Source organism: Gymnoscopelus microlampas, assembly GCF_963454915.1.
Source record: "Gymnoscopelus microlampas genome assembly, chromosome: 12".
In the NCBI taxonomy this organism is placed as follows: Eukaryota; Metazoa; Chordata; class Actinopteri; order Myctophiformes; family Myctophidae; genus Gymnoscopelus; species Gymnoscopelus microlampas.
The window spans coordinates 18,101,247-18,120,076 of NC_139949.1; the positions used below are offsets into that span (position 1 = coordinate 18,101,247).

Sequence of the window (18,830 nt, forward strand, 5' to 3'; positions counted from 1 at the left end):
TGAGATATTGGCCTGAATACTGTTTACAGTGTATGCTATTTTTTTCTGACTTTGGCATCAACTACTTTACTACCAGTACTATTCATGTATGTCCTACCTTGTGCAATTATAAATATAAAGTTGTAGCATCAGAAAGCAGTAAGGGCACTATGAGGCCCTCACCTACCGCGCACCGCCGATCCGACCGATACGTCTGAGAGGTCCTACCACCGGCCTGTGATCGCGTTGTGATCGTGATCGCGTTGTGATCGCGCAAACAATCATTCATGTTCATAGTATAGCATAGGTTCATAATGCAGTTGTCAATTCATTACAGTGTCTGTCACACGCACACACACACACACACGCACACACGCACACACGCACACACACACACACACACACACACACACACACACACACACACACACAGGATTTAGTGCAAATGACTACCAAATCTATGCAGCACATACTGATTTGTGTGTAAACAGCTTTCCATGAGTCAGTCCAAATTGTTTTGCCGGTATGACTCTCATAAAGTTTAATAGACCAAATCACTGGGTAATGTCAGATTGTTGTTTTTATATGCAGATTCATGGCGACATTATGTTGTTTTCATTTTCATAAGTGCACACACAAGTATATAAATTAAGCATGCACATTTATTGTCATGCGCTTCTTCTCTCCTTTCTTGTACCTCCTCAATGTCACATTTCATACCGACCATTATTAATCTCTTGTACAGAGCTGGTGGAACTACTATTACCTCGCACACAAGTATCCTTTTTAGCTGCATAGGGTTAGCTACAACTGTGATAAATTGCTGTCATGATTGTTGCATTGATTTAGTTGACACCACAGAACTTGGGACATTCGCATTATATGAAATAGTACTTGTCAATAATTAAAGACAGTCTTTTATTTTAGCCATTTTTATTCAGTAGCCATTTTAAGTTGTCATTGTCTTGAAATTTAGTGTTAAATGCATCAAATATGTCAATATGTTATCAGCTGGTCCATCTAAAGTGAGCATTTTGATAATCAAAACTATCTGTTTACTGTGGCTGGCAGCTCAGTTTCTTTAAACTGACAATGGGTCCTACTCTTGGATGTGACAACAACCATGTAATGGCTGTGACATGGCGTACATACAGTATGCAACATTATTATAGTTTTTTGGACATACATTTTTCTACCAATGTAGTCTTTATTCCCAATTCCCAGTGTATTCTATTCCCTTGTTACTGCTGACTCCCAACCTCAGTAGGTCCCCGGGATTTACAGTCAGTCGAAAGTTGGAGCGAAATTACCCAATGAGTAATATGAGATAATGCATTTATGTATGCCCTGAACACTGATTATTACTGATTATTTTTGCACACATACAACGTCAAAAGTGTGGTCAGCTCCACATCATCGCAGAGTGAAGTGTTGCTTAACATGCTCGCTGACACACACACACACACACACACACACACACACACACACACACACACACACACACACACACACACACACACACACACACACACACACACACACACACACACACACACACACACACACACACACACACACACACACACACATTGTTGATGTGCCCTTTATGAAGTCTGAGCATCTGCTGCTCCAGTGGTCTCTGTACGGCCCTGCCAGAAATGCCACATCTGGCTTTATCAAGTCAGACTATCAAGAAGTTCAAGAGATTTTGAGCTTTCCGGGATATATTCCCCTGTACGCTCAAGAGTCCAGGCTTAGCCAAGCAAACCAAACAAGAACATGCTGATAGCTACCTACACACAATAAGACATTATTAAGCTGTGCTTAGAGTTAGACTGAGCAAAATTGGGTATACTCGTACTCATCAATACACCGGATATAATCGCCTAAAATAGAACTCTGTACTATCTTAGGATCTGCTATGAGGTGTTAAGGGAAGTGAGGGGGTAATGAGAGTGGATGCATCATTGGGTTATCAAGTGGACACTTCCTTCCACCGATGTCACATTGAATTATGCCCACGGGAAGTCTGCGGTGAATTCTGGCTTCCTAGAACCACTCCACTCTGCACCCACTCTCACCCTGGTCAAACATCTCCTTGCCTACGCTACATTACCCCAACGTCAGGATACTCAAAATGTCAACTTCTGAGACTGCTTTATTAGGCTACAAATTGCAATATATTAAAAAAGCTACAGAAAAAAGAAAAGAAAAGACAGTCTAATACATGAAAGCCTCCCTACCGTACAACAGTTTTGCAGGTAGTATATTTTTCAATAATAGTATTCTTTTACTCCCACTTGCTTTGTGACATAACTGAGTTTACTGTACATCTTTCTTTCTGTAATCCTACAACTGTCAGGATCTGTCTCCTTGTGCCTTCTTTTGTGGACCTAACTGTGGATTATACCAGGGACAAGTGACTTTTTTTACCAGCCTGCCATCGGCTCAAATCGCCGTGACACAGAGTAATATATAGGACAAAATTTAAAGGTAGGGTAAGTGATTTACTTTGGTTAAAATAAGTGTTAAATAGCTCTATATTCTGATAGTACTCATTGCTATAGAGTGTTTGTTCAGTAAAAGGAGTCTTCCATGTCTCTCCAGCTCTTTATTAAACAGAAAATGCATTTTCAGTGCTCTCTCCTGATTGGCTTAAATGTTGTCACCTACCTGAAAATGTCCTATATTCTGTTTACTAAAGAGCTGGAGAGACTCCTGTGACCGAACAAACGCTCTGTAGCAATGATTACTATCAGAATTTTAACCTTTTTAACAAAAAACAAAAAAAAGACCAAAAAATATCACTTACTCTACCTTTAAGTAAAGTACTTGAGTAAATGTACTTAGTTACTTTACACCTCTGCATACGTGCTGCGTAGCGTCCGTTCTGCATGCTGGTATACATGACTGAGTCATGTCTTGTTTCTTTGCTCTTCCTCATGGACCTACTTGCAAATTATACCAGTGTCAGTCTACTTTATGTGGATTATGCGGTAGACACCTTCTTTTTTCTATGGAAATAACGATACGATGGGAACTATGCACGAAAACAAATTTCACCCATTTTTTTACTTCTGTAAACCTGTGATGTGACATTAAAGCTGATTCTGATTCTATTTCAGTTTAAAAGCCATGTCTAATAGTATCGTCCCAGTGTTTCCTGTTCTCCTTGTAGCTGTTGCCTCAGTTTGCTTCCTTGCGTTTCCTGTTTATTTCTCATTAAATACCCTTGAATTTAGATTGCTCTGTCTCGTCGTTTCTGCGCTTGGGTCCGACACTCCTGTCTCACACCCTGACACACACACACACACACACACACACACACACACACACACACACACACACACACACACACACACACATACACCCACCCACCCACCCCCACACACCCCTACATCACAAATCATACTGTTGTGCTACCATGTTCTTCCTTGTGGGATGATCAGAGTTTGTGTTGCTGTGGGTGTCTGTGATGAGTCACACCGGCAAATTACCGCAATTCAAACGGCTTTCAAATTACTTGGGTGGTGTGCTGATAATAACCGATAACAGTTTTCATTTAACAAGGAGTTTTGGAGGACTCATCTTTCCCTTCCGTTTGTCTGCCTTGTGGTGTAGCAGTATATATCTGTAGCCTGAAGCCTACACCTCTCGGTGTGTGTGCACACACACATTTATACATACATATATGTATATATATATATATATATATATATATATATATATATATATATATATATATATATATATATATATATATATATATATATATATTGGTTGGTTATTCAAAAATGGCAGATGTACAAGCTCAGACGCGTCGCTAGGTCTGTACTAGATCGGGGGCTTAGCCCCGCAGGCAACGGGCAAATGCACGCGCGTGCATGTGCCCCCCCATTTTTTCCACGGATTTGGGTACTTTTCCCCCCGTTTTTTGTTACTTTATTTCGGTTTTAGGGTTAGGGGTAGGGTTAGGGTGATAGATATATAATTTAAAAAAATAAAAATAAAATAAAAATATATTTTTTATATTTTTATTTTTTTATTGGTGGCTTTGGGTAAAACATTGGTGGCTATAGCCACCGAAGCCCCCCCCCCTAACGACGCCACTGTACAAGCTCATAGCGCGGCATGAAGTGCTACAAATAGTGAGAATTTGTGCAAATCTGTGCAAATCTTTGAATATATCTTTAAAGCAAACATTTTTAACTCATCTTTGCTTGTGGGGATCCCTGGAACTAAATATTTTGAGATGGGGTCTGCGGCCAAATACATATAACTTATGAAAAAGTTTGAGAACCACTGATATACAGTAGTAACATACGTTTTTCAGAAAACTGTTTAGAAGACATTTTTTGAATAGGCCTCAGGTCTTAATGGGTTAAGAAGGGCCTCCAATTGGAGTTGCATAAGCTTACCAACACAACCCCCAGGGGGAGAGCACAGTTTTATTTCCATGCTTGTGTTGTTGTCTGTCTGCTGCTTGAGATGATGAGAGATGAGAGATTGTACATTTTTTTTTCTGTTCTAACTGCTTTAATACCTTATGTATTGTTTTTAATCCAACTGTATGTAAAGCACTTTGTGAAATATCTATGTGCGAGAAGTGCTATATAAATAGAATTGACTGACTTACATACTTATAAATGTAACCAAATTGACACATACGGGTGGTAAGATGTGTTAATAACTGCAGTTTCAAACAATGTTGATGTCTGACTGTGATATCAGACATGCAAATGGGTTGGGGTGAAAAAGGTGACAAGCTTGAGTAGCCTATGACAGGGAATATTAGAAAAAGTGTCTCTTCAAGCTCCAATTGGTGTAAGGCTGGGCAAAATACAGCATAGCTTTCACTTCTAGGGCTGGGACAATACCCGCATCACAGGTTACAATGTGGTTAACCGCTGGGGACACATTGCTTTTTCACCGCAGTAATAAAATTCCATACCATCACAACCCTATTCGCTTCTGGCATTCAGTTGTTGCCAACTTTATTAGTTTATCTAGTGATTCAATAGAGTTCAGACAGGTCAGTTATTGTTCCATTTATGTTTTACACACAAACAAACATCAACCCCCCACCCACACACACACCTTCCCCTGCAGTCATATGACACAACACGCAGCATTACAGAGCCACGATAAAGGGGGTATTAGCCATTCAAACTGACAGTCCTGCGGTTGCCCTGAGGCACACCACTATGAAGCATCTCTTCCTGCATGTAAGAGGTGGGTTACCAGTTCACAAATCATATGGTACTGTAGGTTGTTTAACAATTCTTTTGGTGATCCCTTAGATCTAACAGACAGTCTCTCCTCGAGCAAGACCCACAATATTTCCCCCATACCACTGGGTTACTGAAGTTGGCCTCATCCAATCCCATCCAAAAGCTGTAGGAGTAATATAAATAAAAAAAAGTAATATAAAAATCTAAAATAATTGGCCTCCTGGTGGTGCTATAACAGGTCAATGTGAAAGGGGTTGCAATTCTTCCTTGGCCTAGTGGCTGCACTTTTGTTCAAAACGGACCAATCCTGCAAACTTTGGAAGCCAATGTTAGCCAGTCATGATGGAATATGAAAAATCTAATAGATCCGTCTTGATCACATGCATACCGATTTGCTTGATGATTGGACAATATCTGAAGGAGTAAAATCAAAAACTTTGTTTTACAAAAGTCGGCCTCCTGGTGGCGCTATAAAAGGCAGATGAGAAAAATGTAGGGCAGAGGTTTTTCCTTAGCATCTAGGGAGTGAGCGTACAAAGTTTTACGCAGATCACTGCAGTTTTAGGAAAAACACGAATCAACCTGTTATAGCGCCACCATGAGGCTGATTTAAAAAATGTTAAGTGGCATTTCTTCCTCTGTAATCTGTAAGCGTAATATAAAAAAATGTGTTTAGCAAGAATCGGCCTCCAGGTGGGCTATAACAGGCCGATCTGAAAAAGGGGGTGATTTCGGCCCATGCGCTGGGTGAGCAACTCATGCAAGTGGATGGGAGGGGATTTCCAGTTAACTCTATGCTTCGGCCTGGCAGAGACAAAAATAATGTAATAGTCAGAACAACCATTTTTTGGAGGGGTAAGATATTACTTCTTCCGGCTAATTCCTATCGGGGTTGCCCCAGTGGATCTGTTACCATCCGTTTCCGTTTTCAGTGTCTTCCTGCATTGGTTTTCCTCTTCTCCTTACCTGGCAGTTCCATATTCAGCTCTCTCCAATTGTACCCCGCCTCATCCCTCCTTTGCACATGTTCAACCCATCTCAACCTCGACTCTCTTGCTTTATCACCAAAACCTTCTAACCCGGGCAGACACTTTCAGTGTCTGTAAGAAGATACACAGACTCAGACATTCAGTTTTCTATCCTGAACAGGAATGGCCGTAAAACAAATTTTACACAATACTGGTAAAAATAAACAAGATCCAAGCCCCTCAGTGGCATTATCATGTAACACATGAAACCTGAGTGAAATGTCCACAGTGGCCACATTTCAACCACAACTGCAAACATCTAAAACAGGACAGGGTCTAATAACAGTGTGGCCACCCAGTCAGTACTTGGACGCCAGTACAGAGATGTGTGGAACACCATATTTGGGCAAAGGTTGGGGTATCATAAATACATACGGGGGCTGGGGGACATTCAAATTACATTTGATTCCATCCTGGAATCCAACCATGAATGAGAAGCTGTTTTAGGTCAAACGGTTAATAATTAGATAATGCTCATTTTCAGTAATACTTATAAATTCTATTTCATTCCATGAAATACCAAACACATTTGCACGTTCATGGTTATAGTTCAGTTAGAGGATTTCAATATTGATTGCAACTCCAAATCCCTGAACTAATTATTTCTCATTCCAAAAGGTTTTGCAGAGACATTCATTCGTTAAATTCAGTAACTTTTCAATGACTGGAGTTTTTTAAATAAACAAATAAAGCTGTTAAGGGGAAAATGGTCTATGTTTATGCACGATATACAGCCCAAGCTGTGACTCGACAATGACATTGACAACGGCATAATCCTTTAAACCGTACTGAAAACATCTTGGTGTCTTCTTGTCCTGGGGCCCAGATTGTGCAGCACTGCCTCTCTATGTATGCATGTGTGTGATCTACAAGCTCAGAACGTTTCACTTTGCGACGTTTTGTGAGCTTGTAGATCGGCTATTTTCAAATAGCCAAAGTATGTAGGGCTGAAGTGGCTAATGTATGTTTTGTAATAATAATCTTAAGTAAGTATGTAACTACTGTAGTAACTAAACATTTTCAAATAATTGTAGTGGAGTAAAAGTATAATATTTGCCTCTGAGATGTAGAGTAGAAGTAAAAGTATTGAAATTCACCCCCAAAATGACTTTTTTTCTATCGAATTGTCACCCCATGGAGACTTGAATTCATGGATATTCTTTTAGTTTTTGTTGCATTCCTAAGCCAATAATTTGATGACCGGCAGCGGTTCCGGTAGGAGACACAAAGAGTCTCCTTTGTGTGTCCTACCAGAACCGCTGCCTACCGGTCCGCTGGTCATCAAATGATTGGCTTAGGAATGCGACAAAAACTAAGAAATATACATGAATTCAAGTCTCCATGGGGTGAGAGTGAACTATCCCTTTAAGTACAGCACTTGAGGACATGAACACCACTCTGTGTTTGCGTTTATTTGTGTGTGTGTGTGTGTGTGTGTGTGTGTGTGTGTGTGTGTGTGTGTGGGTGTGTGTTGATCTTGATGCATGTGCTCAGTGTCTACAGGAGAGACGAGGAAAGATTGATGGTGTGGACTGATGTGGACTGATGTCTCACGCACTGATATGAGTCGCCTCATCAACTCCCAATTCATTGCCTGCACTGTGGCCGCAACGCCATCAGTCTTTGATGCCACTGCTACCTCCACGATTGCAAAGCACATTCTATAGCTAATATTCAGCGGGTAAATAAATTCTGACTCGCAGACAGCCACAGAATAGGGCACAGGCACAGGCACATACGCACGCACACACACACACACACACACACACACACACACACACACACACACACACACACACACACACACACACACACACACACACACACACACACACACACACACACACACACACACACACACACACACACACACACACACACACACACACACACTTCAGACAGCATTACAGTTCATTCGCTGGGATCGCAACGTAGCTTCTCCTGCAGGCCCACTTGATACATTAGAGTGGTTTTATGTTTTTTGTAGAGCTGTCTCAAGACCCAAAGACGAAACCACATCCTGTGGTTGATGATCACAGTGACCAAACGCAACAGCTCTCACAAAGACAGACTCTGTGCAAGGGCTTTCAGCGAAAATGTGTGGGTTAATGTACTGCAGCTCTCAGCAAATTCCCACCCTTTAAAACACATAGTGGAAAAGGGGATGAAATTGCACTGATTATGGCGTGGGCACCTGGGGTCCTACAATAATGCCACGCACCATCAAGCCCAAGCTCTATGCATTGTGTGGCAGAGACCACGTGGTGCAATTACCCCCCCCCCCCCCCCCCCCAATAAAGTGGCGTGGGCGGAAAAGCTTCTGTTATTCATCAGTCCTATTTTGGCACTTCCAGATAGAAGACCCTTCTCTCTAGGTTAGGTACAGCTGCATTAGCACACTTACTGAAGGCACCCCCACCCTGCATTACCATAATTATGGCCAATATGTCAGCCAAAAAAAAAGAAGGGGAGATTCATCATCCCCGATCCCTTCCTTCATCTTGAGCATGTCAAATTTTTGCATGCGCACGCGTGCACGCGCACACGCGCACGCGCACACGCACACGCACTCGCACACGCACGCACACACACACACACACACACACACACACACACACACACACACACACAGCCCCCCTTCCCTATTCTACTACCAGCACTGGACAAAAAAAGGTTAATTAAAGGAAACAATAGGGCATCTACATGCAGTCATCCTTTGTTTGTCTTGGCAGTTTGGACTTGGAGCCATGACTACCAGCATGCCGCAACCTCCTGCCAAGGTCCATTTGTCTGCAAAGTAAATTAGAGTGAAGCCTAATTTATACTTTGTTGCACGGTGTTGCTGGCAGAAAATAGATTTTCAAGCTAACAATGTGATGTGAACACGGTGCTTCAAAGTGGGAAAGTGTGCCTATGTACAGTATGTACAGTATGTGTGAGCGGTGGGGTATGGGCCTGTACAATATGCTGCTATGCAGAACTAAACACTTCTAATGAATGAAGAGCTTCAAAACTTCCATAAAATTCAAACCAATGAGAGAACAGCAATCTACGGGAAAGTACAACATTGTGTCATATTGTCCCTCAAACAACAAGAAAGCAAATAAACTATGGAACAAAGCAAACAAACCATAGAGGTGAAAACGCCCGTGAAAAGGATGCACCTTGTGTACTTTGTGTACTTTGTGTACTTTGTGTGTGTGTGTGAGTCAACAGTGTTGATCCGTAGTGTCCGAGCAGGAGGAACAGTGAGTCAGTGTGGGGGTGTGAGCATGGTAAAGGGAAAAGGACCTCTAATGCTGAGTGGCAGTTGATAATGCCAGGATGTTATATCAGCATCTGCCCTCAGGCACCACGCTTACCTCTCCAAACCAGCCAGCGCCATCAAGCATTTCAATACATTCAAAGACACACACACACACACACACACACACACACACACACACGCACACACACACACACACACACACACACACACGCACACACGCGCACACACACACACGCACACACACGCACACACACATACATCATAGCATGATTGCCTCGGTAACACATTACATTCCCCTGGAAAAGTCTCTTGAACATAAATCTAATAGAAAAACAGAGGTCATGTTTTGCCTCAGGCTATTGCAATAAATTACAACTTCATTTGATCCATGCTTATTTCATTCTGCATGCGGGTTGAAAGAGAAACAAAGGGTCTGCCTTGCGCTTGCATGGCCAACCTTAAAGCGATCAATGGCTCAGTGGTTCATTTATTCAGAGCGCATACATGTTACAGACAGACCCTGCCCTCCTCTCCCTGCAATCATATCATATGACATTTCATATGATTTCATTTCATCATTTCATATGATTTCATACATTTCATCATGACCTCCGTGACATTATGATTGTAGGGATATCAAAGCTTAAGATTCATATTCCATATCTATGGTGGATGTACTTTTAAGCATCATAGTATGTGTCTACTATGTCGCTATGTACTGTATGTGTCCTGATAATCCCCATCTCACCTTCACACAAGGTAATACAAGCTGACATTTAAAAATCATACCAAATCATGATCAACATTTGGAACTGAGCTCATGTAAAGCGCATGTAGCACAGCTTTGGTAAACCCTAGCATCCCTATTCTGGGGGCAACATTTGATAGGGCCCATTGGGAATATGGTCAACTAAGTATAGGGTTTAAGTGGTTAACATTGACACAGCTCTGGCAATGCTATAAAATCACGAGCAGGTTAAGTCTCTGAGTTCAGCAACATGTTTTGTTGTATGTGCACCTGCACATACAACTATTTGCCATGATACTATGATACCATATATCGTCTGGGATTTTGGATATCGTAATATGGCATAGGTGTTGTCTTTTCCTGGTGTAAAGTGATGTAAATTTTGGATCTTACCTGACTGTTGAGGAGAATGGGGCTAGCTGGTCACTGTACGGCAGTGGCTCAGGAGGTAGAGTGGCCGTCTTGGAATCCGAAGGTTCCATCAGGTTCGATTCCCGGCTTCCTCCTGGCTACGCGTCGAAGTGCCCATGAGCAAGACACACCCAAGGGAAGGCCAAGGCAGAAATGGAATGGAATGATGTACATCAACATCCTACAAACAGATGCAGGAGTCTCTTCAGCAGATGCAGCTCCTGCATGGACGATAGGACGGTGTGGAGAGAGAGAAAGAATGGTAACACCTGATGATGACACCTGACAGCAGTGGTGGAAAAAGTACTCAAATGTTTTACTTAGGTAAAAGTATCAACACTGCAATGTAGAAGTGTACAAAAGCATTGGTATCAAAATGTACTTAAAGTACCAAAAGTAAAAGTACTAAAATGTTTGAAAATAGCAGATCTACAAGCTCACAACGCGTCGCTATTTTCAATTAGCCTAGGTATAAAATAGGTTAATGTATGTTTTATAATGCAATATATTTAGATCTGCAAAGTGACTAGTAACTAAAGTTTTCAAATAATTGTAGTGGAGTACAAGTACAATATTTGCCTCTGAGATGTAGTGGAGTCAAAGTAAAAGTATCCACAAGTTTCCTAGGGCATTGTGGGCATCACTTCCTGTCGATTTGATCAGGTATCAGGGATCAAATTGACAGGAAGTGATGCCCACAATGCCCTAGGAATCTTGTGAATAGACAATTGGAAATACTCCGGTAAAGTAAAACCACCTCAACATTTTACTTAAGTACAGTACTTGAGTAAATGTACATCGTTACTTTACACCACTGCCTGACAATATTAGCTGTTCTATTATTTGCCTCTACCCACTGAGTTATTATATAGGCATCACTGACCGGCGTTCATTAGGGGCACTCGGGGTGGGGCAGGTGTAAAGTTCCTGTCCAACACTATGGAGACAACGGGTCTAAATCCTCTGCAGTGCACCCGGCTTGGCCTGAACGTACTGTACATAAAAAGAAACAATTCATTGGACATGTTCGATGGAGGTAAGCCGGATGCAGTATCAGTGACTCCTACGGGCTAGCAGGGCGCCTGTCCCCGGGGGTGTTGAATAGAGTAGTAGGGTGTACCACCACATGCGCAGACCCATGAGTCCACAAAATAAAAAAAAAGCAGAAAGAAAACAGAATATTAAAAGACAGGTATAATTAATTAAAAAAGTATGTAAGAGACGTATACCATATGTATATAAAAATGTAAAGAAATACAAAAAAAGAAAACCGGACCACTAGGCACTTAGGCTCTAATGTAGCCTGACACTGACAGCGCGTCGCGGGTTCGAGTCCCATTCCCGACAACCTTCGCTGCGTGTCTCATCTTTTCTCTCTCCCTATTTTCTGTCCATCTTCACTTGACTATCAATAAACGCAGAAAAGCCAAAAATATATATATATTATTCCACGTACCCACTTCTCAGGTGCCCACTTAGTTTTGGTGCCCAGATTTACCAACTTTCCACTCAGTTTTGGTTCCCGGTAATCTTCATGTATTCGATTCAACAAGGGTCAACAATGTCAGTTCAACACTGACCACATAACCTCTAAAGGAGAGAACTTTAAATAATAAATAAAAGGTGATCAGTTGAATTCACAAACAACTCTAGCTGGTCTCAAGGCTTTCAGATACATCAGAAAGATCTACACTCTCCGCAATATAGTCCATAAGATTCAGGGTTAATCAGGGTTCCTCTCCAGAAGATCCTCACCAAAGATATCTTATTGTGATTAAGTATAAGCTTTAATAGGCCTACTTCTTCACAGGGCCATAGACTAGGCCTATATGACAGAAGTGATGTAGGCCTACCAGTATGCTTATTTTAATTATTTGTAGGCTCTAAATTAGCCTATGAACTGTGTGCTGCACTTTTCACCTGGTAGCCTAATGCTACTCCAAAACAATTTGAGCAATAATTGTTGAGCCTCAGAAATAGGCCTATAAACACCTGGCTGGCTGGGAGGCATAAGGGTGAGTGTCTTTTCCTGGCAGGAGCTCTATAGCTACAGATGATGCAACTCATGCAAGTCATTGCGGAGCCCATCATCAACCAGTGGTGTAAAGTAACTAAGTACATTTACTCAAGTACTGTACTTAAATACAATTTTGAGGTATTTGTACTTTACTGGAGTATTTCCAATTTTCAGTACTTTTACTCGACTACATCTCATTCTCAAAGAGCAAATATTGTACTTTTACTCCACTACAATTATTTGAAAACTTGAGTTAGTTAAGCTACTTTGTAGATTTAGATTATTATTACAAAACATACATTATCCCCTTCAGCCCTATATGCATTGCACGTAGGCTGCATTTTCATACCAATGCGTTTGTACTTTTACCCAAGTAAATGTTGAATTCCGGACTTTAACTTGTGACAGAGTATTTCTACATTGCAGTATTCATACTTTTACTAAAACAAATTGAGTAGGCCTATTTTTCCCAGCACTGCAATCAACCCTAATTGAGAAGCGCTGTGACTGACGGGTCACTCCGTCTCTCCTCAAAATAAAGAGAGAGCAAAAGAATCAAGAAGCCAAACGCTAACCTTAGATAATATGTGGTGAGGAAAATGGCTGCGCACCGGCTCTATCTCTACAATTTTCTCTTTTCATTGAAGAAAAGTGCTATTTCATTCATGCCATTTCCGCTCATTCATCAGGCCGGGGCCACAGCGTAGAGAGAGAGACTCCGAGCAGCATCTCGACACGAAACGCTCTTATCAATGGACGTGACGTCAGAGCACGCTGCAGGCTGGGGGGGGGGGGGGGGGGTCGGTCACGTGGTCCGGGGGGGGTATAATACAATAAAGTTGCGCTGACCGCGGTACTGAAAACATTTCTCTGAATGAATATTTTTCAGCATACTCCTGCTTCCATATAAATACCCCTACCTATTCAAATAAAGCAGCTCACCTATAGATCGTTTCATTTTCACGTCTCTCACAGACAGGGGATTATATTAGACAGACATTTTTTTCTTCAGCCACTGTTAATGAAACAAATCTTGGCTTAAACGCGCGTTGTGAGTTTCACCACTTTCCCCGCGTGGGATTCCAGGTAAGTGTGAGGACTCTATACAGCATGCAGCAGCACCACAGCCAATCCGTCTTCTTTGTCACTTTGGACTAGCCTATTTATTTAGATAAATCTTTATAATTATTCATCTTCTTTTGTCTGGAATTGGGGGGAGAGGGAGGCATGGAGTAATATTCGACGCTTGTGATTTGCCTTTTTCTTTTCTTTCTTTTTTCTTTTTCTTTTTTTTAAACTTCTTTCCCAAGAAGTACTAGGCTTTATGTTAGATGACAGTTAATTATACAGATAAATGATCATGTATTTTGTGGTTGTTGTATTGCCTCATGAAGGTAAATAAATGTGCAACTTTAAGACCGAGTAGCCTATCTGGCTTATCGAAGACTGTTGCACAGTGAGTCACCAATGAATTTCATTGCACCATTATTTGAATTAAATAAAAGGTTTTATTAAAACTCCTCTGAAGGCTCCCTGTATGTATTATTGCAATATATATCTATAATGATTATATAATGCGGAAGAATAGCTACTGAATGCGCAAATAATTACCACTAATGTGCACCTGCCGCTCTTATCTGTTAAGTGCACAGAAATTAACTCAGAATGCAGCAAATGATGGGTAGATTTCTTTTCAAAACATAAAATTATGCCTCAATTATTAGCGCTCAATGAAATATGCAAATACAAATATCCTCATATTCCCCACTATGTCATAATTATCTAACAAATGTAATTTTATTATCTAATAAATGTAATTTTATTCGTTTCTAACCTTGCAAATCTGGTTTAAGGAAAAAAACAAATGTATAATAAATAGTGAGATGGGATGGTCTATCTATTGTGCGCCTGGCTGCATTCCAACACTGTTCACTATCACTTCTGAAGCACAAAGAAACGTCTCTCAGTTCTGATGCCACATGCGAGGCTTTGTCCCTTGGGAAACTAAATGGTTTTCGATTATGATTTAATTCGTTTTTTCTTTATTTTCTTTTTTTTTCGGGGGGAACGGACTGTTCGCTGACCCCAGGGTCCGCCGCTGCTTTTACGCATGACTTCTGCCGTCTCAATATCAGACTTCTGCGGTCGCATGGCGCACGGAATAGGCAACCAGAAAAACACATGATGATGATGATGAGTGGTTTATTTTCAATAGCCTATTTAAAGTGCACTTTTAGATGATATTGGTAATGGCAGCTGTGATGGCATCAGTCGAATGCGTTTTCGTTTGGAGGCAGAGGTGAGATATTTTCCGAGTGCTGCTCATTTTTAACCCAAAGTGCTGCGCTGATTCATCAACGCATTTTACTCATTTCATGTTGGCTTATTCGTTAAACCCCGATGAATCGACTTTTGTGGCAAATTAATTTACCATTTAAAACAGGGGTCTTCAACGTTTTTCAGCCCAAGGACCCCCTAGCTGAAAGAGAGATGAAGCAGGGACCCCCGCTACATGGTGCATACATTTGTATTTTCATAGATTTCACAGACCAACATCAAACCTCTTTGCCAAAAATAGCCGATCTCACGCCTTGCAGGCATTGTGAGCTTGTAGATCTGCTATTTTTGGCTTAAGTTCTCTTCAGAATAGGGATAATAGGGTTCAAGTGGTTAATGTAAAAAACAAAAATCCAATCACACAAAGATTTGGCGTTCCCCCTGTAGTAACTCTGAGGACCCCCTAGGGGCCCCGTACCCCATGTTGAAGACCCCTGATTTAAAAGCTTTTCCTAGTATCAAATGAATCTGCGCAAGGACAATATGGCTCGATATGCACGCGACGGAGAAATGGAAAAAGGTCCCACATTATGTTCAGGCTAGTGGCATTTAGCAAAATGAAGAAAACAAAAAACTAAAGCCTATATAATTTTCTTCCACCATGCATGTACGGAAATTAACGACCTGGTAGACTAGGCTACTATACCCTGCCTATTATATCTGCATTGAGGACAATGTCCTGATACCTTGCTGTCATGCAAGAATGGCAACATTCACAACAGTGTTCTCAGGACTGCTTAATAAACCAAGGGGAAAAATCATTCTCTTGTCCAATTCAAAGAAATGGCCTCTATTTTATGCTGCAAGATATGAATTAATTTTTGCCCGGATTTGATATGGTGGTAACCTATTCTTGGTAAAGGCTATTTTCCTTTGTGTAAATAGCTTGAGCTATATCACAGAAATACTGTGAATACATGGCTAAAAAAATCAATCAAACCCGTTCTGGTGATCTCATACGCAATCCAAAAAATGTTGAATGTATATATCTGACCACAGCATTCTCAACAGAAACCATGTGCATTGTAATGTCATTGGTTTCTCATATTTCCCCCCTCTCTAACCCCCCCACCCTTCTTTTCCAGGTGCTTAACCTCCCTCCTGCCAGTTCTGCATGGTCATGACCTGTCGTCACATCCCTTCCACAGCCCGCCTCCTCCTATTGGTCCTGCTCATTGTCACTCCACAGCTGGCTGGCACCGCCCCTGCGTGGGGTGACAGAGGGGAGGGAGGAGGGGCGGAAGGGCGCACCCGGACACACCGCAAAGAGGACGCCCTCCAATCCCCGGCTCTCACCGTCGGCACCGCCGAAGGCGACCAGGCACAGGGTCAAGATAGCCCACTGTCAGACAGCCAAACAGACCCTGCCGGAATGCTGGCCGTTCTACTAGAGGCCCTGGACCACCCAGGGGACATTCAGGACAGAGGGGAGGGAGCCAGGGAAGCGGGACAGAGCGAGGAGACGCTCCCCGTAGACAGCTCAGAGTCTGGTGAGATAAGGAGAATGCGGAAGGAGGAGGGAGAGAGACCTGCTTCACAAGGGGAGAGGGGAGGGGTTCAGAGGGGAATGGAAGAGCTAGTGGTAGGGTATTTACTAGCTGCCCAGGGTGATGACTTACAGGAGAGAAATAATTCATCAGAAGAAGGTCCAGAGAGGTTGGTAGAGGACAGGAGAGCCCTGGCCAACAGGGTTAGTGAGGAAAGAGCTAAACAAGAGGAGATGGGGGGAAGCATTTTAGTGAGGCTTCTAGAAAAGGGCAGAGCCGGCTCCCTCTCACAGGAAGGGGGGAACCTCTCTCTGCAACGCAAAATACGAGGCTACTTCCAAAATATTGACTTGGGTCTTCAAGACAACGAGATCCTGCCTCCTCTGAAGGGCTACAAGGCGTACAACACCCAGCTCGCTCGCGCGGGAAAGAAACTCCATTGGCAGGGGGAGCAGGGGAGCAACCGGCCCGCACAGGGCGGGAACTTCATGGACGACTTCGAGAACGAGGGCGGGGGCGAGATGGTGGAGGAGGAGGAGGAGGTGGAGGAGGAGGAGGAGAGTCTCTCCCGTCTGGACGAGGAGGCACGAGCCCGCGCCGAGAAGCAGGAGGTGCTCCGGCAGCAGGAGGAGGCGGAGCGTGCGAGGGAGGAGGAGCAGCGTCTGGCAGACATCGCGTCCGACATGCTGCTGCAGTACATGGGCAGGAAGCAGAAGCAGCAGGCGTACATGAAACCCCGGCAGAAGAGCAGCGGGGGCTCGGCCGCCAGCAACACGGCCGAGGACAAGCGCTCCGAGGAGGTGGTCACCGATGACGACATGGACCAACAGATGATCGACAGGCTGATTGAGGTCAGCAGCAAGCTGCACCTGCCCGCCGACGACGTGATTGAGATTATAAGCGACGTCGAGGAGAAGAAGAAGAAGAGGAAAGAGTTGCAGCGACAGCAGCAGCTGCAGCCGCCTAGCAGCAATCCCGTCGCGCCGCGCTTCCGACCCCTGGTGCCCCTGCCCCTAGCCGCTCCGCCCATCTACCACTACACGGCCTCCAACAACCCCAAGAAGGCCCCTTATGCTTACAATTCTAATAAGCAATGGCAAAAGGATAAAGTGAAGTCATACAAGCAGGACTATTGGTATAAGCCTCAGAAGCAGCGCGACTACTGGTACAAACCCCAGAAACAGTTTTTAGCCTTCCCCTCCTATCCGTACTACCAGAAGCCATATCGAGCCTACTACCCGGTCTACTTCCCTTATCCCAAAGCACAGTACTATGGCAAGCCTCTCCCCCTCAGGGACCAATCATTTGGCCCCCAGGACCTTGACCTCCAGCCCCCAAGGCGCAGGCACAGGGCTGGGGGTAAGGGCCGTGGGCAGGGCTGGAGGCAGCAGGCAGTACCACGCCTGCCTGTCACCCCTTATATCTCTAACTATATCCTTCCCCACCCACGGACATACGAACCCCTACCTCCTCCCAACCCCATGTCTCCGCCCAGGAGGGGGCGACGTCCTCCTTACTACTACCAACAAGTGACAACGACGGGAAATGATTATGAGGAAGACGGACTGGTGCCCCAGCTGGACAGCGAGGAGGAACTGGAGAACTTTATTGAGAGGATCTACATGAAACGTAGAATGTATTAATAAAGAGAACTTTTTGGGGAGACATTTGTCAGAGCAGAGGGACCAAACAGATGCGGGGAACAAAGAGAGGTAGCTGGAGAAGAGGATGGAAAAGAAAAGAGATAGAGGAATACTTAGTGGACACACTTAGTTGCGCACCAGTGTCTGCCACGAAAATGTCCAAAATGCCCACAAGCTCACAAAGCATTGTGATGCATTGTGAACTTATTAAGGCTTCAGAATGTTTTTGGCACGTGACACTGACACACAACTAAGTATAAATCAGGGTTTAGAGTGGAGGATGGTGTTTTGAGTGTGGTGGAAATGCAAGTGTTAAGAAGGAAATAGTTGTTCTTACTTTGTCTGTTTCTTTTTTATTTTACTGTAGTTTTTGTTGATTTCTGGACAGGGAGAGGATGAGAAGAGGGGAGGGATTCACTTTAAAGCTTAAGTTATACTCCATTGCATGACTGTCGCTTGCCGACAAGAACACATTTTCAAGTTAGCAACGTTGTTAGCTTGAAAATCAGTTATTTAAGGTAAAGCGACACAGTCATACTACAGAGTTTAAATTAGGCTTAAGCTAATCCCTGTAACCATGTTCAGCCTCTTGCTCAGTTTACATTTTGAAACAGAACATACCATGGTGTATGTCTGCCTCCATTCAGGTCAATCTCTGATGCTCTTGCATATTTCAGAGTT

General features: G+C 43.1%; 1 protein-coding gene across 1 annotated transcript in view; it reads left to right on the forward strand.

The window, feature by feature from the left end:
- The first annotated feature begins 13,635 nt into the window (after nucleotides 1–13,635).
- The window catches only part of LOC311057665 (uncharacterized protein), a 6,622-nt gene continuing 1,427 nt past the window's right edge, over nucleotides 13,636–18,830 (forward strand). Inside the window, exons 1-2 of the mRNA XM_084074680.1 lie at nucleotides 13,636–13,768; nucleotides 16,105–18,830. The exon at nucleotides 16,105–18,830 is cut by the window's right edge and continues 1,427 nt beyond it. Of these exons, the coding sequence (XP_083930806.1) occupies nucleotides 16,134–18,149 (2,016 nt within the window). The 5' untranslated portion in view covers nucleotides 13,636–13,768; nucleotides 16,105–16,133 and the 3' untranslated portion in view covers nucleotides 18,150–18,830. The remainder of the gene's footprint in view (nucleotides 13,769–16,104) is intronic.